Source organism: Arvicanthis niloticus, chromosome 6, assembly GCF_011762505.2.
Source record: "Arvicanthis niloticus isolate mArvNil1 chromosome 6, mArvNil1.pat.X, whole genome shotgun sequence".
In the NCBI taxonomy this organism is placed as follows: domain Eukaryota; kingdom Metazoa; phylum Chordata; class Mammalia; order Rodentia; family Muridae; genus Arvicanthis; species Arvicanthis niloticus.
This window is the reverse complement of record NC_047663.1, coordinates 90,043,391-90,056,978: the sequence shown is the minus strand read 5'-3', so window position 1 is coordinate 90,056,978 and position 13,588 is coordinate 90,043,391. Positions and strand designations below refer to the sequence as shown.

The 13,588-nt window shown below is 54.1% G+C and overlaps 1 protein-coding gene across 1 annotated transcript; it reads right to left on the bottom strand.

Moving 5' to 3' along the window:
• Nucleotides 1–2,872: 2,872 nt before the first annotated feature.
• On the bottom strand, nucleotides 2,873–7,747 carry Sox8 (SRY-box transcription factor 8). Its single transcript, XM_034504262.2, has 3 exons — nucleotides 7,176–7,747; nucleotides 5,828–6,057; nucleotides 2,873–5,106 (listed from the first exon to the last, which is right to left on the bottom strand). Exons 1-3 carry the CDS (start codon nucleotides 7,586–7,588, stop codon nucleotides 4,358–4,360), a joined length of 1,392 nt encoding a protein of 463 aa, XP_034360153.1. The 5' UTR covers nucleotides 7,589–7,747; the 3' UTR covers nucleotides 2,873–4,357.
• Between the last annotated feature and the right edge of the window lie 5,841 nt (nucleotides 7,748–13,588).

The following is a 13,588-nucleotide window of genomic DNA, read 5'->3' as shown; positions in this document are numbered from 1 at the left end:
GGCACCCCCAAGAGGCACTCTCAGCCCTGCGTGGTGGCACACACTGAGGAGGCAGAGGCAGGCTGGTCTGAGTTTGAGGCTAACCTGGTCAACATAGTGAGTATCAGAGACATGTACAGAGAGGCCCTGTCTCAAAAAAAAAAAAAAAAAAAAAAAAAAAAAAAAAAAAAAAAAAAAAAAAAAAAAGTCATTGACAGTTATAGCTGAGGAAGTGTGAGCATTTGGGATTGGGCTAGGAGAGACAAGCACTCAGTTGCACACTGCTGTGTTTTGAATGCCTCTCATATATACAGGAAAACAAAAGCCCCTGGACACCCATTATGTACAGAGGCCCCAAAGTTGCGAAGGTTTCAGTCCAAATGACTTAGGGTTACAGGATGCCCTAAGAATCAAAATTTGGAATATGTTGGGGGTGGGGGGTGACTCACATCCCTTTATTAACTGCAACTCCTGGGTATATCAGGGCACCCAGTGGGGAGGCTCTTGGCTGGGGGACACAGTGACCAGGAGCCACCAGCCCATTCAGTGGCAATTCTCAGGCTGCAAAGCCAGTACTAGATGGCCTTACTAGGTGATGAAGGTCACCTTATGTGCCACTAGCATAAAAAAAAAAAAAAAAAAAAAAAAAAAAAGGACCAACAGCATGCCATCCTATCCAATACTCCTCCCTTAGGACAATTCTTTGCCTGGGTGCCAGACAAAGGCAATTTATCTCCTTGACTTAAGAGTCACACTGGGTCTAGTATACTGGGAGACTGGAGATAATGCTGGTTCATAGCCTACAGATGAGTGTCCAGATCTGTCCAGCGCCTGGCAGCTGGGACATTACCCCCGAAGAGTACACTGGGGCCCAATGCCTCTGACAGCAGCCGGAGCAAACATGAGGTGGGCAAAGAGGCCCAGTCCTTCGCAGGGCTGGAGCCCCCTGACATGAAGTCAGACACTAGGGAAAAAATGGGGGTACAGACCCCAGGCCAGGACTCTGCACCTCCGGTAACCACTCTCTGTGCTGAGCCTTAACGGAGGCCACGGGACACAGCATGTTGAATACCAAACTGACTGCCTGGGAGAGTCAGCAAAGATACGGAGTGCCCGGAGGACAGAAGTCCTCTATCAGGAACTGATAGCCAGGATGAACATGAACTTGGCCAAACAGATACCAGCTCCCAAGAGCTGACACTACCCTAAGAAGATCAGCAGGGAATGGAGGGGGCTTTTTCCAGTCTCTAGGATGCTGGGGAAGGCAGGACCATTGCCAACATTGTGTTAGGTAAGGAAATGAAGAGAACAGACTTTCTGCCAATTTGCCTCTTGGACGATGGGCGAACAGGATGGGTGCTCTCTGAAAGAACAGGACTCCAAAGCTTAGACTTGGGGTGAAGCTGGCCAGGGAACTATTTTTAGACTGAAGCTTTCAGGAGATGCCAGACAATCTCTTCCTATGGACCAGCACAACTGAGCTCCTTCCTCTCCATGCTGTCCGCCCCAGCCACAGCCTCCCAGCACTGGGCGCCTCCCAGGATACTTGACCTTGGAAGGTTCTGCCTCTGAGGACAGAGAGAACCAGTAAGAAGCCACCAGCTGGGCTAGCCCCGGGAGTTGAGGTGGAAGCAGGCAGGCAGGTGCAAAGTACAAATCATCAACAAGCAGAAAGTTGGGGTGGACAGGCCCGGGACACTGGCGCCCCACTTCGTGATGCTTAGATACAAAAGGCACTCAGGAAGTAAAACCCAGAACCAGGGCTGGTTAGCAAGACAGAAGGGCCCTGGGCCCCAGGAGTTAATACTCAGGAGGCTTGCCAAGTCCCAACAGAACTGGCAGGGCCACCCGGCCCTTGGGAACCTGGCAAGGCCCAAAGCTAATCCCGACTCAGCAGCAGGGCCTCACGGCTTTGTCAGGGAGCCGGGCGCCTAGGGTTCTCCTTGGTCTGGGGTGTCAATGAGAGAACTCTGGGGGCCATATGGATTCAGACAACCCTTGGCTGGACTTGCAGGACTGGCAGGGGTTGGGTCCACATGGACGGCAGGCTGTAAAGGCATCAGTCATCCATGAATTTGGTTCTCACAGCACCATCCTCAGAATCTCCTACACCTGGAAGCTTGGCACACTCAGACCCTACAAGTTCTTATAAATCTAGGTGACTTTTCTCATTGCTGGCCTTGGCAGGCCCCAGAGTCAAGCTTCTCAAAGTGAGGCAGTAGTAACTCCCCCACACATACAAACATTGGGGCTCCAGAGAGTCATAGCTACCCCCACCCCCAGACCAAGGCTGAAGTCTACATAGCTGGGATACAGCCGGCCCTGGCAGCCCCTGCTAACCGCATGTACCCAGGAGGCTTGGCAAGAGCCCCTCCTCTACTTGCTGTCTCTCTTCACAACCATTTTCTCACTAGAAACTTCCCTCTGAGCAGCAGGCTCTCTTGGGATGGTTCTTCTCTGCTCCCAGCCTGGCTCTGAGCCAGGACCCTGCTCCCAGAAGCAAAAAATGCCATCAGCTTGAGACCCAGCCACCCAGATACCAGCCTCGATTTGCCTGGGAGGAAAGTATGGCTTAGAATGGCCCATCCGGACCTGTGTTTGTGTGCTTTGGAGCAAACCCTCAAAATGAGGAAGCCAGACAAAGCTAAAGACATGGTGTTTAAATTCAGACCAAGTGGTTGTGACAGAGTGTCTGGCTACCTCCCTAAGGTGAGGCAAAGTTCCTGCTTTGGGGAGTCTGGGCTGGTTCTGCCCCCTCTCCCCCCCACCCAGTGGCCTGCTCAAGGCAGCTGGAACAGGCTCTCAGCAGAGTCACATCCATCTCTGCTTGGAACCTTCCTGCAAGAACCCCCGGGCTTGGTTGAGAGAAGTAATACTCAAAACATGCTCCAAGTAGATAAAAAGCATTTTTTTTTAAATTTTATCAAATTGATCTGTACAAAAGTTAGCATTGCCTGGTCAGAAAGTAACGAAACACAGCAGGTAAAGGACAGCAAATGTCTTTCTGAATTCAACACCAAAAAGAAAGAAAGAAAGAAAGAAAGAAAGAAAGAGAGAGAGAGAGAGAAAGAGAGAAAGAGAGAGAGAGAGAAAAGAGACTGCATAAAAACGAGTTTGCTGTGGCTCCCGCCCCCCACCCCCGGAAGGAGATAAGCTGAAAGAAAAAGGCAGGATTTTTTTTCCCCTCTAAAAAAAGGTAGGAAAAGTAGAAAAATTAAAAAGAAGCGAAACTTCTCAAATCTGAGTAAATACACAAAGTCTCCAAGGCACAAGTTTCCGTGAAGTAGCCTGTTATCCACTCAGCACACCGCGGTGCAGGCAGGGAAGCAGATGTTACGTCTAACTAGGAACCTAGGCAGGTTAGTGGGGGAGGCTCTCCTTCCACAGCTTGGTAAGTAGCGCCTGGTGCCAACGAGCCAAGATTCTCGTGGTTCTGCAGCTGCCAGCTTGCAGGAAATGCTGTCTTCTACTGCTTGGCACTACCGAGGGCAGAGATGAGACTCCTGCCTTCCAATGCCCGACCTGATGCTGGTGCTGGGCTTTTTGTTCTACTCAGACTCCCAAGAGGTCAATCACTTCCTCCTGTGCCTGGTGAAGGCCTCCAGGAACATCCAAAAGCCGGGCAAAGAGATGCTGCGGGGGTGCTGAGCCACCTCCCTCCTACCCCTTACAGAATGAGCTTCCCAACTTTAATTTCGTCTGCACAAATTACTTCATTAATTAAAGATAAAATAATAACAGAACATAAATACGTCTTCAACACCTCTCAAAACAAACATGTTTAAGCCTTAAAATAAAAATAACAAAAAATAAAAATAAACACAGAAAGTGTTCGTCTCAGCCAAACCTTGCTGGGAAGAACCGTGGTAACGTGAAACCCCTTGATCTCACATTGGTCCCAAGAGATGCCCAGGGGGGATGTATCCTTGGGCATCCACAGATGTGCGTTCACGCTTTCACCAGGGAGACAGCATCCCTTGGTCCCGGGGAGTTCTTAGCTAGGCTGGTAAAGACCTGAAGCCCCTTCTCTCCTTTGTCCTTAGGTGTGGCTATCTTCTTATCTACTGAGATGCAAACCTCCGGGAGCTGGTGTGAACTTTATCCAAACTGGAGAGCAACAGAATAGCGGTTTCAGAAATCACCGGTCACCTCAGAGAGAGAAGAGGGGGAACAGAGAGCTCTGTCCCCTGGCAGAAGTTTGGATATCCAGAGGCAAAGGGGTACAGGGTGACAAAGCCTGGCTTCCTGCACATTCAGCAGGCACTTGACGGAGTGAGGCCGTGCTGGCTGCCTCCACCCTCTACCGAGTACACTTCTGGAAGAACTCAAAGACCTGGCTATACTTCGTGGACACTGAGTCCGCCGGGATGCAGCAGCCTCAGGGTCGGGTCAGGGTGGTGTACACAGGCTGGTCCCAGTTGCTGCTGGGGCTGTGTGCTGGTGGCATGGAGAGCCCATTGAGCAGTGGCGAGGCATAGGGCCGGCGGGATGAATGGAAGTAAGGGTATTGGTAGAGGCTGGGAGGGTAGCCAGGGTATGGGCTGTAGTAGTTGGAAGCCTGCAGGTCAGTGTAGTCACACTGTGCGCTGGCGAAGGAGCTGGCAGCCGTGGCAGAGGCAGCTGTGGTGACACTGGCCTGGGCACTGTAGGAGCCATAGTCAGCACGGCTAGGTGAGCCGTGTGACTGGTCGTTGTAGTGGCTGGGACTCAGCTGCTCCGTCTTGATATGTGGCCGAAGGGGTCCTGCCTCTGTGGGCGAGGCTGAGGCTGAAGGAGCTCCCTTGTGGGCCCACACAGGGGATGCCCCTATGCCGGTTGCCCCAGAGTGGGAGTAGGAAGCGCCTACATAGGAGCCAGAGGCAGTGGCCTGGCTGGGCTCTGCAGGCAGAGCTGAGTGGCCATTGAGGGGCAAGTACTGGTCAAACTCGTGGACATCGAAGGTATCCATGTTACTGATAACCTCGCTGCTGAGCTCGGAGATGTCCACATTGCTGAAGTCGATGTTCTGGCGTCCGCTGTCCACCAGGCGGCGCCCTTCCAGCCTTAGCTCTTGCTTGCTTCCATTGCTGGCCTGGTGCAGGTCCGTCTTGGGGGTGGTGGGTGGGGTGGGTGGCCCATGGGTCTGGCCTGAGGAAGAAAATATATTGCAAGGATGAATGCCCCTTCTGTGGGACCAGGGTGGAGCTGGTGGGTGACACCAGGAACCCTGGTAACTGCCACAGGTAGAAATCAACGGCTTTTTGTTTCCTTACCTTCCCAGAAATTCCTGCAAACTCAGACCTAGCCCTACTTACTGGCTGAGAAAATTCCGTTAGGCACTGTACTGTGGGGAGACCCAAGGCTCCTCCCTGAAGACCTGGGTGTGGGGATGGAAGATGGCCAGCCGGCCCCACCAGAACTAGCATTAATGGGGCACTCTTGGAATGCTTGGCCCTGGGCACTGGACCAAGGTGAACCCACACAACCCTGTTCTTTCCCCATCACAGCCGAGTAAACGGAAGCTCACGGTCGGCCTGCCTCCAGCTTCACTGTGGCTGCTTAGCTGTTGGGACCCCACCCACCAGCCTGATTCTGAAGTTGGGGCTGTTGACCTGTGTTGTTGTCGTCACTATAGAGTGGAGGCAGATTGTGAGTGAGTCCCGGTGAAGATACCCATTTCCAGAGTGCTAGATGGAGCTATGCAGCCCCCTCCTTTTGTACATCAGAAATAGCTACATCCAGAGGCTTTCTCAAGGGATCGGGGAAGACCTGGCCCCGTGCAGATTGCCAACCCTGGAGGGAAGACCTACCCACACTCCAGGTCAGTCCTGCTATTGCCTATCCCTATGCTAAGGGTCCTGGAGCCCACCTGTGTGGTCGCTGTGGTGGTGTGCATCGCCGAGCACTGCATCAGCCTTGTACATGGGACCACCAGGGTGGTGGCCCAGTTCAGTACCAGAGTCTGAGTCGCTCCGGCCAGTCTTCACACTCTTCCTTCGCCTTGGCTGGTATTTGTAATCTGGGTGGTCTTTCTTGTGCTGCACACGGAGCCTTTCGGCCTCCTCCACGAACGGCCGCTTCTCGCTTTCACTCAGCAAGCTGCAGAAAACACAGCAGAGCAAGGATGGCTATGGAGTTCCAGGCTTGCCAAGGGCCCAGACAGTGCCAGCACATACGCTGCTGCCTGGAGTCTGACAGCAGGAGCACAGGATAGGGTACTGGAGAGATCAGGACACCCTCCAGGGTGTAACCTGCCCTCCTTCTGAGAATTCGGACACCCGTGGGGTAGAGCCCAACAGGCCTGTGTGGTGAGGACTGTATATTCTTTACAGTCTAAGGAACAAGAAAGACCCCACTTCTCCACCTTTCCTGAAGTCCCCCTTTCGAACACTATTTGCTCATCCATTTTATACACACACACACACACACACACACACACACACACACACACACACACCGTCTCTCTCAAGGAGAAAGACAGGACCCAGTGAAAACTACACTTGGACAAAGGCAAGGCTTTCTGGAAGCCAGTTGTCCCAAGCTTCCCAGGGTGACGGGGAAGCTCCAGGAGACTGTCCTCTGAGCACGCACACACCCTGAGAATCTCTCAACCTTGCTCCTCAACTGGCAAAGCTGAGAGGTCAAGACAACCTGGCTGTCCTGCTCAGCCCAATGTTACTAACACACTGTTTCAAACTCAAGTAGAGGCAGCTGGGGAGGTGGGACTGTGCTGCTGTCTTCAGTAATGCCTGCCTTTCTCAGGCCAAAGTGCCCACTGAGCCTCCCTCAAGTTCACCTGCTCTTTCTTTCCTCAATTCTAGGTTGCTGTGGCCTGGGGACAGTACCTGTCAACAGACTTGGACACCTCATGGATCCCAGAGTCCCAGCTTTTGCCCAGGACAAAGCAGCTTGATGCCTGCCCATATGCCTACAGGCTATGGAGAGCCACTCAAAGCTGGGGTCCTCAGTTCTGCAGTTCGCAGCAGGATGTCCCAGGAGAGGAGAAAGGAGTGGAGGGTCACACTCCAGGCACTGGCCTCGGTCCATCTCCAAAGTCCCACACCTGGTGTCTGATCTCCGTTGACCAGAAGGTGTTTTTCCACCAGACCCACCCTGGAACCAGCCCAGGACCACTGCCCTAGCTTGAGCACGATGCCACCTCCTCCAACCCCTACACTCCTTTCCTCAGCCAGAGTGTCAAGAGTCCCCACACTCACCGCCACAGCTTGCCCAGGGTCTTGCTGAGCTCTGCGTTGTGGAGATGCGGGTACTGGTCGGCCAGCTTGCGGCGCGCCGCCTGTGCCCACACCATGAAGGCATTCATGGGTCGCTTCACGTGTGGCTTGGCCTTGAGCGTGCCGCCACCGCCGCCGCGCACCGGCATAGGCACCAGACTCCAGTCATAGCCCTTAAGCACCTGCGACACGGCATCACGGATGCAGGCTGGGAAGCGTTCGTCTGCTGCCTCAGAAGTATCCCCTCGGCCGCCGCCCCCCGCGCGACCCAGGCCCTCTGATCCCGCGGGCGACGGTGGCGCGTCGGAGTCTGAATCCTCCACGTGTGACATGGAGCTAGCGGTGCCAGACGGGCTGCAGGGCGGCTGGGCGCGGGCCTCACTCATGTCCAACATCGGGGCCACGCGCGTAGAGGCGCTCAGTGGGGATGGACGCAGGGATCGCGCCCGGTCACTCTGTGGACGGACACTCTGGAATCCAAGGTTGGCACGCAGGACCCAATCTTTGTCCTCACCGCAGGGGCCCAGCAGCCGCTCCACCGCCGCTGCAGCTCAGTCTCAGTTCTGGGACCCGCAACAAGTTTCTTTAAGCCGCGGCCGAAACCCCGCCCCTCCCGGTCGGGGTTGGCAGGCGCGTCATCCCCGAGGCGGGGTTTGTAAGGCTCGTCCCTAATCCAAAGAAGCCTGTGGACCCCGCCCCACCCTCCGCACCACGTGGGTCAGGCGCCCCGCAGCCTGATCCCTCGACTGAGGCAGGGTCAGAGGGCTAAGGGTGACTGACTGCCCAGTGCATGGGTCTCTGCAGCGTGGCTTGACTTTCGGGCGGCAGGCGGGGATGCTAATCCACATGGTTCCTGAGCCCAACATCCCTCCCTCCGTTGTGGGGCTAGAATCCGCTATTGCAACCAAACCCGGGTTCTGCCCGCAGGGTGGCGCAATGACAAGAGCCACCAGGTGGCCCTGGTAACTAGCGCACCTAGGTGAGCTGGAGGACCCCGGAGCTAGACAGAGATGGGAGGGCGGGGGCGCTGGGCGGGGCTGCTCTGGCAGAGGCTGCTGAGTCCCTGGGGCGGTCAGGCGGATGGCGGGGCCGGACGCGGGGGCCCGGGTCCTTCCGGGTATGACCTGTGGCGGGGGCGCGGAGGTCCTGGCGGGCGGGCCTGGGTGGTCTGGCGGAGGCGGAAACCACGCTGGGCTGCTTCTCCTCAGCGCCTAGAGAGAAGGAGGAGAGTGCTCAGGGTCGGAGAGGGGACGTTTCTCCCGAGGCCAGCGCCAAGCCGGGACTCCGAGCCGCGCCCGAGGTCGCCCCCGCGAATTGGCTCCCAGCCCGGAGGTCTCCAAGTGCAGCTAGGAGTCTCTCGCCAAACTCCATGAAGGCGATGTACCTGCCACCCTAAGCTTGTCTGGCTGGCATCGAGCTGTGACTCGCAGGAGCTCGGTAACCCTAAAGGAGGCCACCTGTTTCCCAAGCCTGTGGAGGCGGCTGCAGGGAAGAATTGTGGTCTCTAGTAATCCCCAACTCCAGCCAAGCCTTGAGTGGTGCCCTAATCTCCAGGTCTGGGATCCCAGCCTCCAGTCAGACTTTCTCTGCAGACCTGGAAAAGGCCAGTCCTGTGCAATTGTGGCCTTAGGGCATCTACAGCTCTTGACAGATGGAGGAGGTCCAAGTCCCTGCTTCCTCCTGAGGGGACAGCTAAGGAAAAGAAACTGCTTTAATGGTGACCTTATTCTAGTTGTCTGTCTCTCTCTCTCTCTCTCTCTCTCTCTCTCTCTCTCTCTCTCTCCTCTCTCCATCTCTGTCTTTCTGTCTCTGTCTCTCTCTGTTTCTCTCTCATTCCTCTCTCCCTGTCTGTCTGTCTGTCTGTCTGTCTCTCTCTCTCTCTCTCTCTCTCTCTCTCTCTCTCTCTCTCTCTCTCTCTGTGTGTGTGTGTGTGTGTGTGTGTGTGTGTGTGTGTGTGTGTGTGAGTGGATGGAGAGCTAGCTGCTACACTCTATCTCCCCTTATTTTAACCATCATCTGCCAAGAAAGACCCTTCCCTGTACATCTGCAGTGGCAGTCCTTTCCCTTGGGGATCCCCCCACTCAGGGCCCCACCTCTTGGAAAGGAAGTGTCTTGGAGGCATAAAGACCCCTGCTGTCTAGTGCACTGTCATAGCACCATTTATACCAGCAAAAGAAGGCTTAGTGGCGGAGCTGAGGATGGAGACCAGGCTCACGTCATGGTCCAATCAGGATCTGACCCCTAAGATCTCAGGTCCCAACCCTCTGTGCCTCCGTGGACCCATGCTCTCAGACCTGCAGGCCTTAATAGAGACCTCCACGTTTCTAAGAAAGCACAAAGCTGAGTTTTCATTGGGTATCTCAGGTTCTCAGTGTAGCTTCTTCCTGGCCCTCACCCATACTGAATATACTAACTTCTCTGATCCCCGGACTGCTTGGACCTTGGAAGAAAGGAGGTGAAGTTCATCCTGGCTCCACCTACAGTTTGCATCTTCCTGTTACTTGGACTGTAGTAACTCCTTGACCCCTGGGGAGTCAGCCCTTGTTATATAGGTAGAGGCCACTGTGGGCTGTCAGGAATTGATCTAGCCCTGCCTGGTACAAGGATTTTGCATGCAAGTGGTGCCCTGAGCTCTTCCAGGCTCTGTGCTCAGAATTGAGCCCAGTGCAATCTGTGGGCACACAGTTAGTGCCCCGAGCCCATGCCAGGCTCATTGTTAGGACATCTTAAAAGACCAGTACACCCTCCAGATCTTTGGACTCCTTTCAAGCCAACTGGTTCCCATCCTCAGCCGTCAGAGAGACCCTGAGCAGATATGAAGCCACAGCTTCTAGAAAGAAAGATATTCAGGTTGGGCTCGTGTGTTCTCTAGGATTGATCAGACACAGCATCATGCCAGGGTGTCCTAGGACCAAATCCTTGGGACCCTGCTTCATAGGTTCTGACCTGGAGGGCCTAGTGACAAGGGCAGGGAGGGAACTAGTCCTTCCTTGAGATGCACCCTGTAAGGAAGAAGACTTTTAGAAGGATGGCCCCAGAAATCTCAAGGATGTGATGGTTTAGCTGAGATCTGAAGCCTGCAGCTTCTATAAAAGGAGAAAACAGTATTCCCTGTGGGCAGCATCATTTGCAAAAGGCCCTGCAGCCCCAGACGGCACAAGGCATTTCATAGCACAGGAATCCACAGATCTTTAAAAACGTGAGTGGAAGCTATTGAAACCACTTCTCAGTTTTTACCTTGTGGGCCATCGGACCTTGTCCGGGTGTGGACCAGTTCCTCCTTCTCTTTCTTTTTCTTCCTGCCCCCACCTGACTCCTTGGCTCCTGCTAGTTTTTGCCCAAGTCTGAATGACCTTTTCCTGACCTCGGACTTCCCCATTATCATGTGGGATTTGCAGTCCTAGAGTGAAGATATCATTGGCTGAACTCTGTTCAGGTGCCCATTCCTGAACCAGTAGTCTTGGAGCCTGGGGAAGGGTAATGAAGTGGGTCTGTGACCCTCAGATTGGCTTGTGTGTCCTCAGCCTTGGCCTGTTTCTCCCTTTTCCCCTGCATTCAGAGCTGTATGCCAGGCAGTTGGCAGGGCATCCCAGCACAGCCATGGAGATTTTTAATTGTTGGCCTGGAAGGTGCACACGTGGAGGCGGTGAAGGGTGAACTCAGAGCAGGGCTCCTGTAGACTGCTGCCCTGCCCACTGGGATCTGAGAGGCAGTGGGTCCTCCTAGGGATTGGACAGTTGGTGCTTTTAAAGTTTACTTGTCAATCCCAGAAGGCTGGCCCCCGAGTAACATGCTCTGGGCACTGGGCCAAGCACACTGCTTCCCGCCTCCATCTTAATCCAGTGGTCTCAGGGATGCTGTCAGAGCTGTCTACAATGGAAGCTGCATGGGGTCAGAGCTAGTCCCTCATTCGAATTGTCATCTATAGGGGAGCCTCTGGTGTCAGTACCCAACCCTGTCTGCTGCTCCATGCTCCATCTCTCAGACCTACAGGAGCAGTTTTCCTGGTGTAGCACATCTGCAGCCTATTCCTGTGTCATGCCTTGCTATACTGTGTGCTCCCAGCATGCCTCTGGCTCCAGTGTGTGTGTGTGTGTGTGTGTGTGTGTGTGTGTGATATCATGCTCTCTCCAGCCCAGCAGCAACTTTGGTGTTTGATACCCCTTGGGAGGTACACTGCTTTGGAAGGGACTGGTGACAGCAGGGTGGAACCTTCTACTGTGCTTTTCTCAGTCTGAAAGGATTGTGAAAGGGGCTCTATTTAACCCGAGCACTGGAGTTCAACGCAGCCTCTGCGATGTGACAGGTGTGTGCAGGGCCTGAGATGTGTTGGGAACAGCTGTTATTTCCACTGCTTTGCCCCAATGCCTCTGGAGCTCCTGGGTTCCTGAATTTCAAGCTGGGCCCCATCCTTCACTGTGTCAGGGCCCTAGGTAGAGCTGACACCTAGTGGTATACAGGGGGTCTTGGTACTTCCTCCTTGGCATTTGACAGTTGGTGTTTTTAAAGTCAGAGCCATCCTCAGTAAAGCAGCTTTTCCTGGATGGAAATCAACTCCATGCAGCCTTCAGCAAAGATACCAGCATGTGTTACTGGGATGGTGCAGTCTGGTGACAGAGTGTTAACATGGGCTCAGGTGGACTTGGGCTCATTCTGACTCTAGACACCTAATCTCTAGCCCCATGCTTTGGATTTATCTGGGGAACTCCACACCAGCCTGATCCTGGCCTTTCCCCATTACCTACTCCATGCCAGGATCCTATGGGTGTTAAGCTCCCCAGAAGTGAGACATAATGTCCTGGAGCAGACGCTGATGGGAACTCACTCAGACAGTCATGAGCTACCTGATTTCTGTGTTCATTCTCTCAAGCTCCACGTTTCAAATCCAGCAAGGCTTCCTGCCAAGTTGTGGTGTCTGCAGTTACAACTTTATTAATCAGAACTTTATTCCCAGCTTCAGCTGTAAGGCAAGGGTGACTTAGAATAAAAATATAACAAATAGCCTCATAGCCCAAACCTCTTCTGCCATGATTGACGGTTCCAGATGCCTATAAGTGGCCAGGGCAAATTAAACACACCAATAAATGGTTTTCTTGTGTCTGGCCTGTATATATTCCCTTGGATGTGGTGAGGGAGGTGTCAGTTAGATCCCAGCAGGCTATATACAGTTGTTTGGGGCTGTTTGTTATGCAGCATGGGTGGGACAGTTGGTGGCTGACCTAGTGACAGTGTGGCTCTGTGGGCAGAGTCCAACCCATAGGCCTCTGGGTTCTGATCTCTAAGATGGGACTTTCCAAGAATCCTTTCAGTTCAGAACACAACTCACAGCTGTGTTCTGCTACAGGGCTCTACCCTAGACATTTTACTTCCATTCTACCTTGAAGTCACAGCTGCTGTTGAGATTCACAAGGCTTGATCTCCCTGGGGTACATGGGGGAGCTGAGGGTGCAGCAGAGGAGGACAGTAGCCAGGAGAACAGCCGCTTGTGTGTCAGCTTCGGTCCCGCCAGCACATGGCATGACACCTGCTGACTGCCGCACCTGCTGGGCTCTGATGGGTTTTGGCCACTGGACAGTCAGGACGGGGGGGGGGGGATCAGCTCAACTGACCACTCTTCTAGGAAAAAGCAACAGATGTGGATCCTGCCCCCCCCCCCTTCACAAGCAGACTTCAAGACATGAAAAATTGGAGTAAATGAAGGATGCCCGATTATATTCAGCCCAGGCTGGGTTCTTGGGGAGCCAGAGACAGCTGCGACTGCACGTCAAGGACAATAGCCCTGAGACAGTGGGGACTGCTGGGCTGGGGTGCCTGGGGACAGCTGGACGAGGTGCTGACAGGGGGCTCATTCCTCTGTGAAGCCGTTCCGCAGCTGCTGGGAGAGCTGCCAGCCTGTGGGCAGTGTGCCCTGTCCCCGTACCCATCTTAGCCACTGTGCTGGAAGTTTCAGGCAGCTGGGGCACGGGACCCAACTAGGAGCAGTGAGCCCCAGGCCTCCGGAGACACCAGCCAGGTTCTGAGCTGGAAGGCCCTCTTGGGACCCCTCTCCACTTTGCCTGCTTGTTTTGAGAGCTGCTGCTGCCAGAGGCCCCAGGGCCTCTCATCTCAGATCCTTCTGTCCTGTCAGCTTGACTGTTTCTGTAGCTTTTGGCGAAAAGTGATATTTAGAAGCCTGCTTCATGTTGGTGGCCTCTGAGGTGGCAGGAGCAAACCTCGGCCCCGCCTCCCTATGATCCCGTCCTGTATATGAGTCTCCAGTTCAGTCTAGGTTTTGCTTTCTGTGTGGACTGCAGCTGAATGCAGGCCTAGCAGCTTCATCACCAGATGTTCCACACAGACAAATGCCATGTAAACCACAGCTTACTCTGACTAGTACAGGGATGCCTTCCTTCTAG